Below are 23,338 nucleotides of genomic sequence, written 5' to 3' on the forward strand. Positions count from 1 at the left end.
TTCCATCAGACTGCATCATCACTTACCATCAGCTGAGATCGCAGGCAAGGGCTTGTACTTGTAATGGAATAAAAAAATATTATGTAATATTTACTCATTTACACTAGGGTCACTCCTGTCATCAGAATGATTTTGTTAAATTTCACTAGCACTAGAAACTAGAATATTATTTTATAAATTCACATTTTAAGATCACTTCTTAAGATCATCAGAATAATTATGCTTGATCTAAAATCATTATTGTACTATAAACAAGAATATTTACTCATTCGCTTTAGGATCACTCCTCTTATCAGATTGATCATATTCGATCGGAAATTACTATTGCACTAGAAATTACACTGTTTATTCCATTTACACTTTAGGATCACACCTGTCATCAGAATATATCCAGTAAGGGCTCAGTGTCGGAGGTCAGTGACGCTGTGGTTATAGTGTTTTCTAGGGACCCATATACTGATTGCCGGACCTCCATAGAGGGTGGTTCGGCGGGCTCTATGGCAAGGGCGGACCTGCTGAGCTGAACGAGAGTCACTATTGCACTAGAAATTATAATATTTATCCATTTACACTTTAGGATCACTCCTGTCATCAGAATGATCCAGCAAGGGTTCTGTGTCGGAAGTCAGCGACGCTGTGGTCATGGTGTTCTCTAGGGAGCCGTAGACGGAGGGCCGGACCTCCACGGAGGGCGGTTCAGCGGGCTCTATGGTGAGGTTGGGCGCAGAGCTGGAGGGCGCGGGCTCGGCCACGAGGCGGGTGCTCTCGTCGTAACCTCGCGCCAAGTGATACATCGATTTACCGCGCAATCTTCTGCTGAATGAGCTCCCTGTATTGAACAAGCGAAAAGTTAAAATAAACCACATTTGCAGCACTTTCTGGTAACTTTCTTTAAAATTTACAGACTAGCGCTTGGCTGCAATCAGACCTGCTAGCAACTGATGATACAGCCTAAGATGGAGCGCGCTTGCCTAGAAGTTTTCTATTCACTCTTGACTTGAAGGTACCCATATCAAAGGGGGAAAACTGATGCCGGAAGCGCGTTCCATATCCTAGTGGTTCTGATTAGAATCGAGGACCTGTCACACCCATATAATGCAAAATATGCATCCAAATTTTCAACATCAACATCATCATTATAAACCGACGATAGACGTGCACTGCTGAACTTATTGTCTCAGTTTTTTGATTTGGCTAGATTTTAGGTTTCAGGTTGATATATCAAAATGATACTGGTAAAATATAATATTATGTTATCTTCTTAGATATTTTGATCTGAACTGTGTTGCAGATTGCTGTTCATACTCTAAGATGCTCTAAGTCTGATGACACGTCCCACATGGCCAGGAATGACCCCAGACAAGACGTGGAGTCATCATGTGGCGTCACCAACTGTCAGTATGAGAAGCTGTAGTGATGTGCTATACATACCAACAACTCCAAGATGCTCAGAGATATCCCGCTTGACGTCGGATATGTCCCACATGGCCAGGAATGACCCCAGACAAGACGTGGAGTCATTATGTGACGTCATGAACTGTCGATGTGAGAAGCTGTAGTGATGTCCTATACATACCAACAACTCCAAGATGCTCAGAGATATCTCGCTTGACGTCGGATATGTCCCACATGGCAAGGAATGACCCCAGACAAGACGTGGAGTCATCATGTGACGTCATGAACTGTCGATGTGAGAAGCTGTAGTGATGTCCTATACATACCAACAACTCCAAGATGCTCAGAGATATCTCGCTTGACGTCGGATACGTCCCACATGGCAAGGAATGACCCCAGACAAGACGTGGAGTCATCATGTGACGTTATGAACTGTCGGTATGAGAAGCTGTAGTGATGTGCTATACATACCAACAACTCCAAGATGCTCAGAGATATCTCGCTTGACGTCGGATACGTCCCACATGGCAAGGAATGACCCCAGACAAGACGTGGAGTCATCATGTGACGTTATGAACTGTCGGTATGAGAAGCTGTAGTGATGTGCTATACATACCAACAACTCCAAGATGCTCAGAGATATCTCGCTTGACGTCGGATACGTCCCACATGGCAAGGAATGACCCCAGACAAGATGTGGAGTCATCATGTGACGTTATGAACTGTCGGTATGAGAAGCTGTAGTGATGTGCTATAGCGGCTAAGAACATCTCTATACATATAAGGAAGTCCTGAAAGAAAAATGTATTTTTTTAATTTGTTTCCTAAATATCTTAAAGTTTTTAACACACTGAAAAAAATAATTAAAATGTGTTATTTCTTTTATGATAGTAACTTGTCGTGTGCGAGTCCAACTCGCACTTGACCGATTTTTTGTACATATTTGTCCATTCATGTTAAAAATCTGTCACTTTAAAAAGGTGTTTAATATAAAAGCATTGTGGTAAGATCACAATGATTCAGTATGCATTATAATATTATATTAAATCCTACCTGCAGTTTGGAAGATATGATTTTTATCTTGTCTTTATCAGTCTTATCTATATCGAATATTGTTGATATCACACCACAGAATACCAAAATATTGATTATTACTCCTTGGCTGAAAACAAAACATTTTGATGCACTTTACAAAGAAAACACTGATTAAACTAATATTATATAGAAATATATAAAAAAAATTTGGAACCTGTGTTTCGGTTAGCAGCTGAAACACAGTAGTCAACTTTTTCAACCACCGTTGTTCATAGACATAAGAGAGAAAGATTGGACAGAGAAAAATAAATAATTTCAATTTAAGGTCCAGTTGCATGACAGATGGCTAAAGTTACGTTAAGGTTACCATAAAACTTTGACCATCAATAAAAACAAAGTGGGTTGCACAAATGAAGATTTACACATGAACTATACATGTCATACACCATAAATAACCTTTTTTTGTCGTTGTATTGCGAGATACGAATACACATTTATAGTTATAATGAATAGCACTCACGAAAGTTTAGACTTTAGATGCTAAAAAAGTGACGATTTGTTAACTTTGGACTTAAACTCTTCTTTTAGCTTTAAATTATGGAGGTATTGTTACTAACTTGTGTAAAACTTTGGTACTAAAACTGTAACATAAATTTAAAACCGTATTAAAACCGTAAAAATATGTTGTTGCACTTTGTAAACAAATATAAGACTATGTACTTGGAAAAGTTTTCCTGTACCTGTTAGTCTCATCAAAATCGATTCAGCCGTTTTAAAAATTATCCTATAATAAAGATATAAAATTATATCCTATCCTATGCTAGAGATATAAAATTTTAAAACAAGTTTTGTTAATGTGGCTAATTCTATTGTACCATGATCTTTAAAGTAAATTGACAGATCTATTTCTAGTGGTTCTTTTCCACCAGAGAGCTGGGCATTATGAAAGGGATGGCAATATATTTAGACCTGACATTTTAGTTTAGACATAGTGGCTAATTCTGTTGCACACTTTGAAACTACTGACTACTTTACTCTGCAACTAAACACATAGGCTTCATTAAGTTCAGATTAAAATCATACATACAGACTTTGTATATTTGTATAGATTTGACAACCTCCCGGCGCAGCAGTTAGCACTATGGTCTAATAAGTTGCAGAGTCGTGCCACCAAGTGATCTAGCGTTCCGGTACTATGCCCTGTAGAAACTGATGAGGCATATGGGTGTAATGACACTGCCATACCCCTTCCAAGTTGGCCCGCTTCTATCTTAGATTGCATCATTATACTTACCATCAGGCGAAAGCGCAGGCAGGGGCTAAATTGTATTAGTAAAATTTCAGCCTGGGCCTAACAAGAATAATTCAAAAGTCACTTACAAGAAAGAGAAGAAGACAACAGCTTTAATACATAAAAACTTTCCGATCGGCTTCATTGGTTTCAACTCCTCCTTATTGGCCTGATAGAACAGAACCAGACAGTACATGGCCACAAACTGAGACAGATTGTTGATAGCTATCATGTATGGGAAGGCCACATCGGGACTGAAGTCACTCTCCCCGTAAACCCCACAGAGATCACATATCATTGATATCACGGTGGTCAAAGGCCTAACTAGTGTGTACTGGAGTATACCATGCTTGCAGTTGTGGACAAATTCCCTGAAAAATTTGACAAAAATTTAATTAAGCTAATTCAATGTATAAAAAATTTAATTTTTTATACTAATATAACTAAATACTGACCAACTTAAAAATTAATGTAATCAAGGTGTAAGGCTCCGTGAACTTGGCACCCGACTTCAAAAATTGTAAATTTTTTTTATGCGTATCGATAGCCTTTCGTATGTAGTTGATTGTAGTGAAACGTTTTTCGTTTGTAGTAATTTCAAAAAAAAAATATGACGAAAAAAAAAATGGTCATCCCCCGAAATTTGAAATTCAAGATTTTTCCAATTGATTCTCATTGATAAGCGTTAGTAGTGGATTGTAGTGAAATTCTTTTCTCAAAAAGTTAAATAGAAAAAATTTAAAAAATAAAAAACATTTTTTTGTTTTCTTCTGGGCATAAGTCCCGTTTTAAGGGTTCTACGGTTACTACAAACGAAAGGATAGATAGAGGAAGGTTACTAGAGGTTTGTAGTGAACGAATTTTTGTTTGTAGTTACAAAAAAACCTGTCTTCCAGAGGTTTATTTGCAAAATCTGGTTTTTTCGTTCCCTTCTGGGCATAAGTCCCGTTTTAAGGCTTCTATGGTTACTACAAACCAAAGGATAGATAGAAGAAGGTTGCTAGAGGTTTGTAGTGAAAGAATTTTTGTTTGTAGTTACAAAAAAACCTGCTTTCCAGAGGTTTATTTGCAAAATCTGTTTTTTTCAATCTTTTTTTTCCACAATTCCCGTGTTAAGGCTTCTATGGTTACTACAAACGGAAGGATAGACAGAGCAAGGTTACTAGAGGTTTGTAGTGAACGAATTTTTGTTTGTAGTTACAAAAAAACCTGTCTTCCAGAGGTTTGTTTACAAAATCTGGTTTTTTCGTTCCCTTCTGGTCATAAGTCCTGTTTCGAGGGTTCTATGGTTACTACAAACGAATGGATAGACAGAGCAAGGTTGCTAGAGGTTTGTAGTGAACGAATTTTTGTTTGTAGTTACAAAAAAACCTGTCTTCCATAGGTTTATTTGCAAAATCTGGTTTTTTCGTTCCCTTCTGGGCATAAGTCCCATTAAAAGGCTTCTATGGTTAATACAAACGAAAGGATAGATAGAAGAAGGTTGCTAGAGGTTTGTAGTGAACGAATTTTTGTTTGTAGTTACAAAAAAACCTGTCTTCCATAGGTTTGTTTACAAAATCTGGTTTTTTCGTTCCCTTCTGGGCTTAAGTCCTGTTTCGAGGGTTCTATGGTTACTACAAACGGAAGGATAGACAGAGCAAGGTTACTAGAGGTTTGTAGTGAACGAATTTTTGTTTGTAGTTACAAAAAAACCTGTCTTCCAGAGGTTTGTTTACAAAATCTGGTTTTTTCATTCCCTTCTGGGCATAAGTCCTGTTTCGAGGATTCTATGGTTACTACAAACGAATGGATAGACAGAGCAAGGTTGCTAGAGGATTGTAGTGAACGAATTTTTGTTTGTAGTTACAAAAAAACCTGTCTTCCAGAGGTTTATTTGCAAAATCTGGTTTTTTCGTTCCCTTCTGGGCATAAGTCCCGTTTTAAGGCTTCTATGGTTACTACAAACGAAAGGATAGATAGAAGAAGGTTGCTAGAGGTTTGTAGTGAAAGAATTTTTGTTTGTAGTTACAAAAAAACCTGCTTTCCAGAGGTTTATTTGCAAAATCTGGTTTTTTCAATCTTTTTTGTCCACAAGTCCCTTGTTAAGGCTTCTATGGTTACTACAAACGAATGGATAGACAGAGCAAGGTTGCTAGAGGTTTGTAGTGAACGAATTTTTGTTTGTAGTTACAAAAAAACCTGTCTTCCAGAGGTTTGTTTACAAAATCTGGTTTTTTCATTCCCTTCTGGGCATAAGTCCTGTTTCGAGGATTCTATGGTTACTACAAACGAATGGATAGACAGAGCAAGGTTGCTAGAGGTTTGTAGTGAACGAATTCTTGTTTGTAGTTACAAAAAAACCTGTCTTCCATAGGTTTGTTTGCAAAATCTGGTTTTTTCGTTCCCTTCTGGGCATAAGTCCCGTTTTAAGGCTTCTATGGTTACTACAAACGAAAGGATAGATAGAAGAAGGTTGCTAGAGGTTTGTAGTGAACGAATTTTTGTTTGAAGTTACAAAAAAACCTGTCTTCCAGAGGTTTATTTGCAAAATCTGGTTTTTTTGTTCCCTTCTGGGCATAAGTCCCGTTTTAAGGCTTCTATGGTTACTACAAACGAAAGGATAGATAGAAGAAGGTTGCTAAAGGTTTGTAGTGAACGAATTTTTGTTTGTAGTTACAAAAAAACCTGTCTTCCATAGGTTTGTTTGCAAAATCTGGTTTTTTCGTTCCCTTCTGGGCATAAGTCCCGTTTTAAGGCTTCTATGGTTACTACAAACGAAAGGATAGATAGAAGAAGGTTGCTAGAGGTTTGTAGTGAACGAATTTTTGTTTGAAGTTACAAAAAACCTGTCTTCCAGAGGTTTATTTGCAAAATCTGGTTTTTTCGTTCCCTTCTGGGCATAAGTCCCGTTTTAAGGCTTCTATGGTTACTACAAACGAAAGGATAGATAGAAGAAGGTTGCTAGAGGTTTGTAGTGAAAGAATTTTTGTTTGTAGTTACAAAAAACCTGTCTTCCATAGGCTTATTTCCAAAATCTGGTTTTTTCGTTCCCTTCTGGGCATAAGTCCCGTTTTAAGGCTTCTATGGTTACTACAAACGAATGGATAGACAGAGCAAGGTTGCTAGAGGTTTGTAGTGAACGAAGTTTTGTTTGTAGTTATAAAAAACCCGGTCTTCTAGTGGTTTATTTCCAAAATCTGGTTATTCCGTTTACTTCTGGGCATAAGTCGCGTTTTAAGGCTTCTATGGTTACTACAAATGAAAGGATAGATAGAAAAAGGTTGCTAGAGGTTTGTAGTGAACGAATTTTTGTTTGTAGTTACAAAAAAACCTGTCTTCCAGAGGTTTATTTGCAAAATCTGGTTTTTTCGTTCCCTTCTGGGCATAAGTCCCGTTTTAAGGCTTCTATGGTTACTACAAACGAAAGGATAGATAGAAGAAGGTTGCTAGAGGTTTGTAGTGAAAGAATTTTTGTTTGTAGTTACAAAAAAACCTGCTTTCCAGAGGTTTATTTGCAAAATCTGGTTTTTTCAATCTTTTTTGTCCACAAGTCCCGTGTTTACGCTTCTATGGTTACTACAAACGGAAGGATAGACAGAGCAAGGTTACTAGAGGTTTGTAGTGAACGAATTTTTGTTTGTAGTTACAAGTAAACCTGTCTTTCAGAGGTTTGTTTACAAAATCTGGTTTTTTCATTCCCTTCTGGGCATAAGTCCTGTTTCGAGGATTCTATGGTTACTACAAACGAATGGATAGACAGAGCAAGGTTGCTAGAGGTTTGTAGTGAACGAATTCTTGTTTGTAGTTACAAAAAAACCTGTCTTCCATAGGATTGTTTGCAAAATCTGGTATTTTCGTTCCCTTCTGGGCATAAGTCCCGTTTTAAGGCTTCAATGGTTACTACAAACGAAAGGATAGATAGAAGAAGGTTGCTAGAGGTTTGTAGTGAACGAATTTTGTTTGAAGTTACAAAAAAACCTGTCTTCCAGAGGTTTATTTGCAAAATCTGGTTTTTTTGTTCCCTTCTGGGCATAAAGCCCGTTTTAAGGCTTCTATGGTTACTACAAACGAAAGGATAGATAGAAGAAGGTTGCTAGAGGTTTGTAGTGAACGAATTTTTGTTTGTAGTTACAAAAAAACCTGTCTTCCATAGGTTTGTTTGCAAAATCTGGTTTTTTCATTCCCTTCTGGGCATAAGTCCCGTTTTAAGGCTTCTATGGTTACTACAAACGAAAGGATAGATAGAAGAAGGTTGCTAGAGGTTTGTAGTGAACGAATTTTTGTTTGAAGTTACAAAAAACCTGTCTTCCAGAGGTTTATTTGCAAAATCTGGTTTTTTCGTTCCCTTCTGGGCATAAGTCCCGCTTTAAGGCTTCTATGGTTACTACAAACGAAAGGATAGATAGAAGAAGGTTGCAAGAGGTTTGTAGTGAAAGAATTTTTGTTTGTAGTTACAAAAAACCTGTCTTCCATAGGCTTATTTCCAAAATCTGGTTTTTTCGTTCCCTTCTGGGCATAAGTCCCGTTTTAAGGCTTCTATGGTTACTACAAACGAATGGATAGACAGAGCAAGGTTGCTAGAGGTTTGTAGTGAACGAAGTTTTGTTTGTAGTTATAAAAAAACCCGGTCTTCTAGTGCTTTATTTCCAAAATCTGGTTATTCCGTTTACTTCTGGGCATAAGTCGCGTTTTAAGGCTTCTATGGTTACTACAAACGGAAGGATAGACAGAGCAAGGTTGCTAGAGGTTTGTAGTGAACGAATTTTTGTTTGTAGTTACAAAAAAACCTGTCTTCCAGTGGTTTATTTGCAAAATCTGGTATTTTCGTTCCCTTCTGGGCATAAGTCCCGTTTTAAGGCTTCTACGGTTACTACAAACGAAAGGATAAATAGAAGAAGGTTGCTAGAGGTTTGTAGTGAAAGAATTTTTGTTTGTAGTTACAAAAAAACCTGCTTTCCAGAGGTTTATTAGCAAAATCTGGTTTTTTCAATCTTTTTTGTCCACAAGTCCCGTGTTAAGGCTTCTATGGTTACAACAAACGGAAGGATAGACGATTGCTTTTGCGACCCATGAAGATATCGACGACAAACAGAGTCATTGTTTTGCAGCACAGAACCGAGTTGTAGAGCGCTTAAAATCGTTCAGTCTTCCCGATCCCGATAACAATATTGACAACCTCAAATATGATTATGGCGAAAAAGAAAGTTTATTGGTACGATTTAGTGACATTGATGGAGAGACCGAATTAGCTTCGAGTGCTGCAATCGAAGCTATTTTGAAAAAAATCGAGTTAGACAGCAGAAGCAACCTGAATGTACAGGTAAAACCTCTGTTTTAGAATGTACAGGTAAAACCCTTTCATATGATACGCCACTTGGTATAGTACTCTTAATTTGAAAATTTATTTAAGTAAAAATTTAAATACCCCCGACACAAAAACCTCTAAAAAGTAACACTAGAAGACCGGTTTTTTTGTAACTACAAACAAAAGTTTGTTCACTACAAACCTCTAGCAACCTTCTTCTATGTATCCTTTCGTTTGTAGTAACCATAGAAGCCTTTAAACGGGACTTGTGGACAAAAAGATTGAAAAAACCAGATTTTGCAAATTAACCCTGTGGAAGACAGGTATTTTTTGTAACTACAAACAAAAATTCGTTCAGTACAAACCTCTAGCAACCTTTTTCTGTCTGTCCTTCCGTTTGTAGTAACCATAAAAGCCTTTAAACGGGACTTGTGGACAAAATGATTGAAAAAACCAGATTTTGCAAATTAACCCTGCGGAAGACAGGTTTTTTGTAACTACAAACAAAAATTCGTTCACTACAAACCTCTAGTAACCTTGCTCTGTCTATCCTTCCGTTTGTAGTAACCATAGAAGCCTTAACACGGGACTTGTGGACAAAAAAGATTGAAAAAACCAGATTTTGCAAATAAACCTCTGGAAAGCAGGTTTTTTTGTAACTACAAAAAAAAATTCTTTCACTACAAACCTCTAGCAACCTTCTTCTATCTATCCTTTGGTTTGTAGTAACCATAGAAGCCTTAAAACGGGACTTATGCCCAGAAGGGAACGAAAAAACCAGATTTTGCAAATAAACCTATGGAAGACAGGTTTTTTTGTAACTACAAACAAAAATTCGTTCACTACAAACCTCTAGCAACCTTGCTCTGTCTATCCATTCGTTTGTAGTAACCATAGAACCCTCGAAACAGGACTTATGCCCAGAAGGGAACGAAAAAACCAGATTTTGTAAACAAACCTCTGGAAGACAGGTTTTTTTGTAACTACAAACAAAAATTCGTTCACTACAAACCTCTAGTAACCTTGCTCTGTCTATCCTTCCGTTTGTAGTAACCATAGAAGCCTTAACACGGGACTTGTGGACAAAAAAGATTGAAAAAACCAGATTTTGCTAATAAACCTCTGGAAAGCAGGTTTTTTTGTAAATACAAACAAAAATTCTTTCACTACAAACCTCTAGCAACCTTCTTCTATCTATCCTTTCGTTTGTAGTAACCGTAGAAGCCTTAAAATGGGACTTATGCCCAGAAGGGAACGAAAATACCAGATTTTGCAAATAAACCTATGGAAGACAGGTTTTTTTGTAACTACAAACAAAAATTCGTTCACTACAAACCTCTAGCAACCTTGCTCTGTCTATCCATTCGTTTGTAGTAACCATAGAACCCTCGAAACAGGACTTATGCCCAGAAGGGAACGAAAAAACCAGATTTTGTAAACAAACCTCTGGAAGACAGGTTTTTTTGTAACTACAAACAAAAATTCGTTCACTACTAACCTCTAGCAACCTTGCTCTGTCTATCCATTCGTTTGTAGTAACCATAGAACCCTCGAAACAGGACTTATGCCCAGAAGGGAACGAAAAAACCAGATTTTGTAAACAAACCTCTGGAAGACAGGTTTTTTTGTAACTACAAACAAAAATTCGTTAACTACAAACCTCTAGTAACCTTGCTCTGTCTATCCTTCCGTTTGTAGTAACCATAGAAGCCTTAACACGGGACTTGTGGACAAAAAAGATTGAAAAAACCAGATTTAGCTAATAAACCTCTGGAAAGCAGGTTTTTTTGTAACTACAAACAAAAATTCTTTCACTACAAACCTCTAGCAACCTTCTTCTATCTATCCTTTGGTTTGTAGTAACCATAGAAGCCTTAAAACGGGACTTTTGCCCAGAAGGGAACGAAAAAACCAGATTTTGCAAATAAACCTATGGAAGACAGGTTTTTTTGTAACTACAAACAAAAATTCGTTCACTACAAACCTCTAGCAACCTTGCTCTGTCTATCCAGTCGTTTGTAGTAACCATAGAACCCTCGAAACAGGACTTATGCCCAGAAGGGAACGAAAAAACCAGATTTTGTAAACAAACCTCTGGAAGACAGGTTTTTTTGTAACTACAAACAAAAATTCGTTCACTACAAACCTCTAGTAACCTTGCTCTGTCTATCCTTCCGTTTGTAGTAACCATAGAAGCCTTAACACGGGACTTGTGGACAAAAAAGATTGAAAAAACCAGATTTAGCTAATAAACCTCTGGAAAGCAGGTTTTTTTGTAACTACAAACAAAAATTCTTTCACTAAAAACCTCTAGCAACCTTCTTCTATCTATCCTTTCGTTTGTAGTAACCATAGAAGCCTTAACACGGGACTTGTGGACAAAAAAAATTGAAAAAACCAGATTTTGCAAATAAACCTCTGGAAAGCAGGTTTTTTTGTAACTACAAAAAAAATTCGTTCACTACAAACCTCTAGTAACCTTGCTCTGTCTATCCTTCCGTTTGTAGTAACCATAGAAGCCTTAACACGGGACTTGTGGACAAAAAAGATTGAAAAAACCAGATTTTGCTAATAAACCTCTGGAAAGCAGGTTTTTTTGTAACTACAAACAAAAATTCTTTCACTACAAACCTCTAGCAACCTTCTTCTATCTATCCTTTGGTTTGTAGTAACCATAGAAGCCTTAAAACGGGACTAATGCCCAGAAGGGAACGAAAAAACCAGATTTTGCAAATAAACCTATGGAAGACAGGTTTTTTTGTAACTACAAACAAAAATTCGTTCACTACAAACCTCTAGCAACCTTGCTCTGTCTATCCAGTCGTTTGTAGTAACCAAAGAACCCTCGAAACAGGACTTATGCCCAGAAGGGAACGAAAAAACCAGATTTTGTAAACAAACCTCTGGAAGACAGGTTTTTTTGTAACTACAAACAAAAATTCGTTCACTACAAACCTCTAGTAACCTTGCTCTGTCTATCCTTCCGTTTGTAGTAACCATAGAAGCCTTAACACGGGACTTGTGGACAAAAAAGATTGAAAAAACCAGATTTAGCTAATAAACCTCTGGAAAGCAGGTTTTTTTGTAACTACAAACAAAAATTCTTTCACTAAAAACCTCTAGCAACCTTCTTCTATCTATCCTTTCGTTTGTAGTAACCATAGAAGCCTTTAAACGGGACTTATGCCCAGAAGGGAACGAAAAAACGAGATTTTGCAAATAAACCTTTGGAAGACAGGTTTTTTTGTAACTACAAACAAAAATTCGTTCACTACAAACCTCTAGCAACCTTCTTCTATCTATCTTTTCGTTTGTAGTAACCATAGAAGCCTTAAAACGGGACTTATGCCCAGAAGGGAACGAAAAAACCAGATTTTGCAAATAAACCTCTGGAAGACAGGTTTTTTTGTAACTACAAACAAAAATTCGTTCACTACAAACCTCTAGTAACCTTGCTCTGTCTATCCATTCGTTTGTAGTAACCATAGAACCCTCGAAACAAGACTTATGCCCAGAAGGGAACGAAAAAACCAGATTTTGTAAACAAACCTCTGGAAGACAGGTTTTTTTGTAACTACAAACAAAAATTCGTTCACTACAAACCTCTAGTAACCTTGCTCTGTCTATCCTTCCGTTTGTAGTAACCATAGAAGCCTTAACACGGGACTTGTGGACAAAAAAGATTGAAAAAACCAGATTTTGCTAATAAACCTCTGGAAAGCAGGTTTTTTTGTAACTACAAACAAAAATTCTTTCACTACAAACCTCTAGCAACCTTCTTCTATCTATCCTTTCGTTTGTTGTAACCATAGAAGCCTTAAAACGGGACTTATGCCCAGAAGGGAACGAAAAAACCAGATTTTGTAAACAAACCTCTGGAAGACAGGTTTTTTTGTAACTACAAACAAAAATTCGTTCACTACAAACCTCTAGTAACCTTGCTCTGTCTATCCTTCCGTTTGTAGTAACCATAGAAGCCTTAACACGGGACTTGTGGACAAAAAAGATTGAAAAAACCAGATTTTGCTAATAAACCTCTGGAAAGCAGGTTTTTTTGTAACTACAAACAAAAATTCTTTCACTACAAACCTCTAGCAACCTTCTTCTATCTATCCTTTCGTTTGTTGTAACCATAGAAGCCTTAAAACGGGACTTATGCCCAGAAGGGAACGAAAAAACCAGATTTTGTAAACAAACCTCTGGAAGACAGGTTTTTTTGTAACTACAAACAAAAATTCGTTCACTACAAACCTTTAGTAACCTTGCTCTGTCTATCCTTCCGTTTGTAGTAACCATAGAAGCCTTAACACGGGAATTGTGGACAAAAAAGATTGAAAAAACCAGATTTTGCAAATAAACCTCTTGAAAGCAGGTTTTTTTGTAACTACAAACAAAAATTCTTTCACTACAAACCTCTAGCAAACTTCTTCTATCTATGCTTTCATTTGTTGTAACCATAGAAGCCTTAAAACGGGACTTATGCCCAGAAGGGAACGAAAAAACCAGATTTTGCAAATAAACCTCTGGAAGACAGGTTTTTTTGTAACTACAAACAAAAATTCGTTCACTACAAACCTCTAGCAACCTTCTTCTATCTATCTTTTCGTTTGTAGTAACCATAGAAGCCTTAAAACGGGACTTATGCCCAGAAGGGAACGAAAAAACCAGATTTTGCAAATAAACCTATGGAAGACAGGTTTTTTTGTAACTACAAACAAAAATTCGTTCACTACAAACCTCTAGCAACCTTGCTCTGTCTATCCATTCGTTTGTAGTAACCATAGAAGCCTTAAAACGCGACTTATGCCCAGAAGGGAACGAAAAAACCAGATTTTGTAAACAAACCTCTGGAAGACAGGTTTTTTTGTAACTACAAACAAAAATTCGTTCACTACAAACCTCTAGTAACCTTGCTCTGTCTATCCTTCCGTTTGTAGTAACCATAGAAGCCTTAACACGGGACTTGTGGACAAAAAAGATTGAAAAAACCAGATTTTGCTAATAAACCTCTGGAAAGCAGGTTTTTTTGTAACTACAAACAAAAATTCTTTCACTACAAACCTCTAGAAACCTTCTTCTATCTATCCTTTCGTTTGTAGTAACAATAGAAGCCTTAAAACGGGACTTATGCCCAGAAGGGAACGAAAAAACCAGATTTTGCAAATAAACCTATGGAAGACAGGTTTTTTTGTAACTACAAACAAAAATTCGTTCACTACAAACCTCTAGCAACCTTGCTCTGTCTATCCATTCGTTTGTAATAACCATAGAACCCTCGAAACAGGACTTATGCCCAGAAGGGAACGAAAAAACCAGATTTTGTAAACAAACCTCTGGAAGACAGGTTTTTTTGTAACTACAAACAAAAATTCGTTCACTACAAACCTCTAGTAACCTTGCTCTGTCTATCCTTCCGTTTGTAGTAACCATAGAAGCCTTAACACGGGACTTGTGGACAAAAAAGATTGAAAAAACCAGATTTTGCAAATAAACCTCTGGAAAGCAGGTTTTTTTGTAACTACAAACAAAAAATCTTTCACTACAAACCTCTAGCAACCTTCTTCTATCTATCCTTTGGTTTGTAGTAACCATAGAAGCCTTAAAACGGGACTTATGCCCAGAAGGGAACGAAAAAACCAGATTTTGCAAATAAACCTATGGAAGACAGGTTTTTTTGTAACTACAAACAAAAATTCGTTCACTACAAACCTCTAGCAACCTTCTTCTATCTATCTTTTCGTTTGTAGTAACCATAGAAGCCTTAAAACGGGACTTATGCCCAGAAGGGAACGAAAAAACCAGATTTTGCAAATAAACCTCTGGAAGACAGGTTTTTTTGTAACTACAAACAAAAATTCGTTCACTACAAACCTCTAGCAACCTTGCTCTGTCTATCCATTCGTTTGTAGTAACCATAGAACCCTCGAAACAAGACTTATGCCCAGAAGGGAACGAAAAAACCAGATTTTGTAAACAAACCTCTGGAAGACAGGTTTTTTTGTAACTACAAATAAAAATTCGTTCACTACAAACCTCTAGTAACCTTGCTCTGTCTATCCTTCCGTTTGTAGTAACCATAGAAGCCTTAACACGGGACTTGTGGACAAAAAAGATTGAAAAAACCAGATTTTGCTAATAAACCTCTGGAAAGCAGGTTTTTTTGTAACTACAAACAAAAATTCTTTCACTACAAACCTCTAGCAACCTTCTTCTATCTATCCTTTCGTTTGTTGTAACCATAGAAGCCTTAAAACGGGACTTATGCCCAGAAGGGAACGAAAAAACCAGATTTTGCAAATAAACCTATGGAAGACAGGTTTTTTTGTAACTACAAACAAAAATTCGTTCACTACAAACTTCTAGCAACCTTGCTCTGTCTATCCATTCGTTTGTAGTAACCATAGAAGCCTTAACACGGGACTTGTTGACAAAAAAGATTGAAAAAACCAGATTTTGCTAATAAACCTCTGGAAAGCAGGTTTTTTTGTAACTACAAACAAAAATTCTTTCACTACAAACCTCTAGTAACCTTCTTCTATCTATCCTTTGGTTTGTAGTAACCATAGAAGCCTTAAAACGGGACTTATGCCCAGAAGGGAACGAAAAAACCAGATTTTGCAAACAAACCTCTGGAAGACAGGTTTTTTTGTAACTACAAACAAAAATTCGTTCACTACAAACCTCTAGTAACCTTGCTCTGTCTATCCTTCCGTTTGTAGTAACCATAGAAGCCTTAACACGGGACTTGTTGACAAAAAAGATTGAAAAAACCAGATTTTGCTAATAAACCTCTGAAAAGCAGGTTTTTTTGTAACTACAAACAAAAATTCTTTCACTACAAACCTCTAGCAACCTTCTTCTATCTATCCTTTCCTTTGTAGTAACCGTAGAAGCCTTAAAACGGGACTTATGCCCAGAAGGGAACGAAAATACCAGATTTTGCAAATAAACCTATGGAAGACAGGTTTTTTTGTAACTACAAACAAAAATTCGTTCACTACAAACCTCTAGCAACCTTGCTCTGTCTATCCATTCGTTTGTAGTAACCATAGAACCCTCGAAACAGGACTTATGCCCAGAAGGGAACGAAAAAACCAGATTTTGTAAACAAACCTCTGGAAGACAGGTTTTTTTGTAACTACAAACAAAAATTCGTTCACTACAAACCTCTAGCAACCTTGCTCTGTCTATCCATTTGTTTGTAGTAACCATAGAACCCTCGAAACAGGACTTATGCCCAGAAGGGAACGAAAAAACCAGATTATGTAAACAAACCTTTGGAAGACAGGTTTTTTTGTAACTACAAACAAAAATTCGTTCACTACAAACCTCTAGTAACCTTGCTCTGTCTATCCTTCCGTTTGTAGTAACCATAGAAGCCTTAACACGGGACTTGTGGACAAAAAATATTAAAAAAACCAGATTTTGCAAATAAACCTCTGGAAAGCAGGTTTTTTTGTAACTACAAACAAAAATTCTTTCACTACAAACCTCTAGTAACCTTCTTCTATCTATCCTTTGGTTTGTAGTAACCATAGAAGCCTTAAAACGGGACTTATGCCCAGAAGGGAACGAAAAAACCAGATTTTGCAAATAAACCTATGGAAGACAGGTTTTTTTGTAACTACAAACAAAAATTCGTTCACTACAAACCTCTAGCAACCTTGCTCTGTCTATCCATTCGTTTGTAGTAACCATAGAAGCCTTAAAACGCGACTTATGCCCAGAAGGGAACGAAAAAACCAGATTTTGTAAACAAACCTCTGGAAGACAGGTTTTTTTGTAACTACAAACAAAAATTCGTTCACTACAAACCTCTAGTAACCTTGCTCTGTCTATCCTTCCGTTTGTAGTAACCATAGAAGCCTTAACACGGGACTTGTGGACAAAAAAGATTGAAAAAACCAGATTTTGCAAATAAACCTCTGGAAAGCAGGTTTTTTTGTAACTACAAACAAAAATTCTTTCACTATAACTCTCTAGAAACCTTCTTCTATCTATCCTTTCGTTTGTAGTAACCATAGAAGCCTTAAAACGGGACTTATGCCCAGAAGGGAACGAAAAAACCAGATTTTGCAAATAAACCTATGGAAGACAGGTTTTTTTGTAACTACAAACAAAAATTCGTTCACTACAAACCTCTAGCAACCTTGCTCTGTCTATCCATTCGTTTGTAATAACCATAGAACCCTCGAAACAGGACTTATGCCCAGAAGGGAACGAAAAAACCAGATTTTGTAAACATACCTCTGGAAGACAGGTTTTTTTGTAACTACAAACAAAAATTCGTTCACTACAAACCTCTAGTAACCTTGCTCTGTCTATCCTTCCGTTTGTAGTAACCATAGAAGCCTTAACACGGGACTTGTGGACAAAAAAGATTGAAAAAACCAGATTTTGCAAATAAACCTCTGGAAAGCAGGTTTTTTTGTAACTACAAACAAAAATTCTTTCACTACAAACCTCTAGCAACCTTCTTCTATCTATCCTTTGGTTTGTAGTAACCATAGAAGCCTTAAAACGGGACTTTTGCCCAGAAGGGAACGAAAAAACCAGATTTTGCAAATAAACCTATGGAAGACAGGTTTTTTTGTAACTACAAACAAAAATTCGTTCACTACAAACCTCTAGCAACCTTGCTCTGTCTATACATTCGTTTGTAGTAAACATAGAACCCTCGAAACAGGACTTATGCCCAGAAGGGAACGAAAAAACCAGATTTTGTAAACAAACCTCTGGAAGACAGGTTTTTTTGTAACTACAAACAAAAATTCGTTCACTACAAACCTCTAGTAACCTTGCTCTGTCTATCCTTCCGTTTGTAGTAACCATAGAAGCCTTAACACGGGACTTGGTGACAAAAAAGATTGAAAAAACCAGATTTTGCTAATAAACCTCTGGAAAGCAGGTTTTTTTGTAACTACAAACAAAAATTCTTTCACTACAAACCTCTAGCAACCTTCTTCTATCTATCCTTTCGTTTGTAGTAACCATAGAAGCCTTAAAACGGGACTTATGCCCAGAAGGGAACGAAAAAACCAGATTTTGCAAATAAACCTCTGGAAGACAGGTTTTTTTGTAACTACAAACAAAAATTCGTTCACTACAAACCTCTAGCAACCTTCTTCTATCTATCCTTTCGTTTGTAGTAACCATAGAAGCCTTAAAACGGGACTTATGCCCAGAAGGGAACGAAAAAACCAGATTTTGCAAATAAACCTCTGGAAGACAGGTTTTTTTGTAACTACAAACAAAAATTCGTTCACTACAAACCTCTAGCAACCTTGCTCTGTCTATCCATTCGTTTGTAGTAACCATAGAACCCTCGAAACAGGACTTATGCCCAGAAGAGAACGAAAAAACCAGATTTCGTAAACAAACCTCTGGAAGACAGGTTTTTTTGTAACTACAATCAAAAATTCGTTCACTACAAACCTTTAGTAACCTTGCTCTGTCTATCCTTCCGTTTGTAGTAACCATAGAAGCCTTAACACGGGAATTGTGGACAAAAAAGATTGAAAAAACCAGATTTTGCAAATAAACCTCTTGAAAGCAGGTTTTTTTGTAACTACAAACAAAAATTCTTTCACTACAAACCTCTAGCAAACTTCTTCTATCTATGCTTTCATTTGTAGTAACCATAGAAGCCTTAAAACGGGACTTATGCCCAGAAGGGAACGAAAAAACCAGATTTTGCAAATAAACCTCTGGAAGACAGGTTTTTTTGTAACTACAAACAAAAATTCGTTCACTACAAACCTCTAGCAACCTTCTTCTATCTATCCTTTGGTTTGTAGTAACCATAGAAGCCTTAAAACGGGACTTATGCCCAGAAGGGAACGAAAAAACCAGATTTTGCAAATAAACCTATGGAAGACAGGTTTTTTTGTAACTACAAACAAAAATTCGTTCACTACAAACCTCTAGCAACCTTGCTCTGTCTATCCATTCGTTTGTAGTAACCATAGAAGCCTTAAAACGCGACTTATGCCCAGAAGGGAACGAAAAAACCAGATTTTGTAAACAAACCTCTGGAAGACAGGTTTTTTTGTAACTACAAACAAAAATTCGTTCACTACAAACCTCTAGTAACCTTGCTCTGTCTATCCTTCCGTTTGTAGTAACCATAGAAGCCTTAACACGGGACTTGTGGACAAAAAAGATTGAAAAAACCAGATTTTGCTAATAAACCTCTGGAAAGCAGGTTTTTTTGTAACTACAAACAAAAATTCTTTCACTACAAACCTCTAGAAACCTTCTTCTATCTATCCTTTCGTTTGTAGTAACCATAGAAGCCTTAAAACGGGACTTATGCCCAGAAGGGAACGAAAAAACCAGATTTTGCAAATAAACCTATGGAAGACAGGTTTTTTTGTAACTACAAACAAAAATTCGTTCACTACAAACCTCTAGCAACCTTGCTCTGTCTATCCATTCGTTTGTAATAACCATAGAACCCTCGAAACAGGACTTATGCCCAGAAGGGAACGAAAAAACCAGATTTTGTAAACAAACCTCTGTAAGACAGGTTTTTTTGTAACTACAAACAAAAATTCGTTCACTACAAACCTCTAGTAACCTTGCTCTGTCTATCCTTCCGTTTGTAGTAACCATAGAAGCCTTAACACGGGACTTGTGGACAAAAAAGATTGAAAAAACCAGATTTTGCAAATAAACCTCTGGAAAGCAGGTTTTTTTGTAACTACAAAAAAAAATTCTTTCACTACAAACCTCTAGCAACCTTCTTCTATCTATCCTTTGGTTTGTAGTAACCATAGAAGCCTTAAAACGGGACTTATGCCCAGAAGGGAACGAAAAAACCAGATTTTGCAAATAAACCTATGGAAGACAGGTTTTTTTGTAACTACAAACAAAAATTCGTTCACTACAAACCTCTAGCAACCTTGCTCTGTCTATCCATTCGTTTGTAGTAACCATAGAACCCTCGAAACAGGACTTATGCCCAGAAGGGAACGAAAAAACCAGATTTTGTAAACAAACCTCTGGAAGACAGGTTTTTTTGTAACTACAAACAAAAATTCGTTCACTACAAACCTCTAGTAACCTTGCTCTGCCTTATCTTCCGTTTGTAGTAACCATAGAAGCCTTAACACGGGACTTGTGGACAAAAAAGATTGAAAAAAACAGATTTTGCTAATAAACCTCTGGAAAGCAGGTTTTTTTGTAACTACAAACAAAAATTCTTTCACTACAAACCTCTAGCAACCTTCTTCTATCTATCCTTTCGTTTGTAGTAACCATAGAAGCCTTAAAACGGGACTTATGCCCAGAAGGGAACGAAAAAACCAGATTTTGCAAATAAACCTCTGGAAGACAGGTTTTTTTGTAACTACAAACAAAAATTCGTTCACTACAAACCTCTAGCAACCTTCTTCTATCTATCCTTTCGTTTGTAGTAACCATAGAAGCCTTAAAACGGGACTTATGCCCAGAAGGGAACGAAAAAACCAGATTTTGCATATAAACCTCTGGAAGACAGGTTTTTTTGTAACTACAAACAAAAATTCGTTCACTACAAACCTCTAGCAACCTTGCTCTGTCTATCCATTCGTTTGTAGTAACCATAGAACCCTCGAAACAGGACTTATGCCCAGAAGAGAACGAAAAAACCAGATTTTGTAAACAAACCTCTGGAAGACAGTTTTTTTTGTAACTACAAACAAAAATTCGTTCACTACAAACCTTTAGTAACCTTGCTCTGTCTATCCTTCCGTTTGTAGTAACCATAGAAGCCTTAACACGGGAATTGTGGACAAAAAAGATTGAAAAAACCAGATTTTGCAAATAAACCTCTTGAAAGCAGGTTTTTTTGTACCTACAAACAAAAATTCTTTCACTACAAACCTCTAGCAAACTTCTTCTATCTATTCTTTCGTTTGTAGTAACCATAGAAGCCTTAAAACGGGACTTATGCCCAGAAGGGAACGAAAAAACCAGATTTTGCAAATAAACCTCTGGAAGACAGGTTTTTTGTAACTACAAACAAAAATTCGTTCACTACAAACCTCTAGCAACCTTCCTCTATCTATCCTTTCGTTTGTAGTAACCGTAGAACCCTTAAAACGGGACTTATGCCCAGAAGAAAACAAAAAAATGTTTTTTATTTTGAAAATTTTTCCTATTTAACTTTTTGAGAAAAGAATTTCACTACAATCCACTACTAACGCTTATCTATGAGAATCAATTGGAAAAATCTTGAATTTCAAATTTCGGGGGATGACCATTTTTTTTTTCGTCATAATTTTTTTTTGAAATTACTACAAACGTAAAACGTTTCACTACAATCAACTACATACGAAAGGCTATCGATACGCATAAAAAATTTTTACAATTTTTGAAGTCGGGTGCCAAGTTCACGGAGCCAAGGTGTAAGGCTTCATACAAGTAACGTTAAGTATACATTATTATGTAAGTACATATTATGTACATTATGTTACACTCAAAGACCGAAACCATCCATCGTATAAAATTCCTGTGAAAAGGACCCTGGATGGGTTAGAAACTAGTCGGGCTTACATAAACTAGATATGTAAGTATAGGCGGAGTCATCTATTATATTCATAATGAACAGCTTTATTTAAACACATTAAACTGAATTTCCTGGTGGTTGCTTAAAAGGAAAAACTACTGTTACACTTTTCTTACTGTTAACATAATTTGTTTATTATTTATATAAAAGAAAAGATAAAGCTAATTGATGCTAGTTCTCATTAGTAATTACCCAAAAACTCTTCTAACCAATTTGGACTATATTTAGTTACATACCGTCCCATTTCCCATGGTGCCATACAGCAGAGTGGAAACAAATGTTTCACTTGAGGCTTAGTCTCCAGCACTGCCTCCAAGTCCTGGTCCTCATTGAGATAGTTCAGCAGGTACTTCATGAAGTTATATATTACATAGGCTTCATAGCATTCTCTCAGAGAATCCATGTAAATTGATTGTTCAGGGAATTCTAAGCCAATCCATGCATTTAGGGCATAAATAGGCACCATCCATAATATCCTGAAAGTTAATGAAAAATAAAATCTTTATACAAAAAACTGACTGATCAACTGCTGTTGTCATCTACAACAACTATGACAGAGTTCTAGATAGATATATAGAAGTTGTCTTGGCAATATAGAACTACAACAATGACCAATGAGAATGACAACAAATAACAATGAGAATCGTCTAAATGTATCAGCAGTGGTGAGGGGTGGAAATCTGAAAAAGCGAAGCAGGAGCAAAAAAATTCTCACCTAACAGAATATCAGCTTTACGCAAACCTCACCAATTCACCATATATTATGGTATTTTCGAAACCTTTGTGGCTTTGAAAAAAGCCTTTTTATGTTACTCTGAGACACATCCATACTTGTTTGTTTTATTAAATACAGACTTAGCTCATATCAAATTAAAAACTACTTATACTTAACCATTTTAGTCTTCAGTTTCAGTCACATTAAAAAAAAAGCAAAGAAGTTGAGAAGTTAGGAATGAATGGTATGCAATAAAGCAGTAACATTTAAGTATGCTACTTATACTAAATAATAATCAAACAAATACTTAGTTACTCACCTAATTATGTGTTTTTGTAATGATGGCTTAGTGTAATGTACTATGTGTTGGGTAATTTGCCATACAGATATAGGTACAGCCATCAGGACAAATGCTCCTCCAATAAGGGTACCGCGATCAGACTGGGTGAAACCATTTTGAAGTGAATGAACTATCAGCAGTGGCACTAACACTATCACAAGTAAAACATAACTGGTAATAAATACAGGACGAATCCAAAGCCTCCACTGGCTAAAAAATGATGTGACCGCCCTTGAACACATTGTATTCTCACAAATATCGTTTACTTTCCTTGCGCATCTATCTAACAGTTGTTCCCAATACAAGGGAAATGGTTTTAAGCACTGAACACTTCGAGTTATAAGCGATTTATATAAAGCGGATAATCTGACACGACTATTCGTTTGATAATGTCCATAAAACAGAATAATTGAGTATACTATGAATGACACTAAAACTAGTTTCAAGTTTGCGAAATGCAAAATCGAATCAAATTAAATTGTTTATCCCTAGGATAATAGTGATCTGTGGTTTGTCCCAACCCAATATTATTGAAAAGAGTCAAAAATCGACTAATCGACTATTCGACTACTGTCAACCTGGTCTGTGGTAACCTGGTAACAGCAGTCAGTGATAGAATAAATCTCATGATACACATTTTTTTTTCTCTTGTCTGGCTTTACAAAGATTAGCCAATGTCAAGGTTGTAGTTATTTACAAGTTAGGGGAACTATATAAGTATGGAC

At 36.6% G+C, this 23,338-nt stretch overlaps 1 protein-coding gene across 2 annotated transcripts; it reads right to left on the reverse strand.

Annotated features, from left to right (window-relative positions):
• LOC123866294 (transmembrane protein 184C) lies at positions 1-23,167 on the reverse strand. Of its 2 annotated transcripts, XR_006796161.1 has the most exons (7): positions 22,593-23,167; positions 21,795-22,034; positions 3,811-4,092; positions 2,449-2,557; positions 2,144-2,186; positions 1,722-1,998; positions 744-829 (listed from the first exon to the last, which is right to left on the reverse strand). XR_006796161.1 is itself a non-coding variant. In XM_045907749.1 (6 exons), the coding sequence occupies exons 1-6, from the start codon at positions 22,853-22,855 to the stop codon at positions 567-569; spliced, it is 1,332 nt and encodes a 443-aa protein (XP_045763705.1). In that variant the 5' UTR covers positions 22,856-23,167; the 3' UTR covers positions 1-566. The 2 variants fall into 2 exon arrangements, 1 of the variants encoding a protein (XP_045763705.1); XM_045907749.1 differs by lacking the exon at positions 1,722-1,998 and having other exon boundaries at positions 1-829; positions 2,012-2,186.
• Positions 23,168-23,338: the final 171 nt, after the last annotated feature.

The sequence above is a fragment of the Maniola jurtina genome, chromosome 6, assembly GCF_905333055.1.
Source record: "Maniola jurtina chromosome 6, ilManJurt1.1, whole genome shotgun sequence".
Classification (NCBI taxonomy): domain Eukaryota; kingdom Metazoa; phylum Arthropoda; class Insecta; order Lepidoptera; family Nymphalidae; genus Maniola; species Maniola jurtina.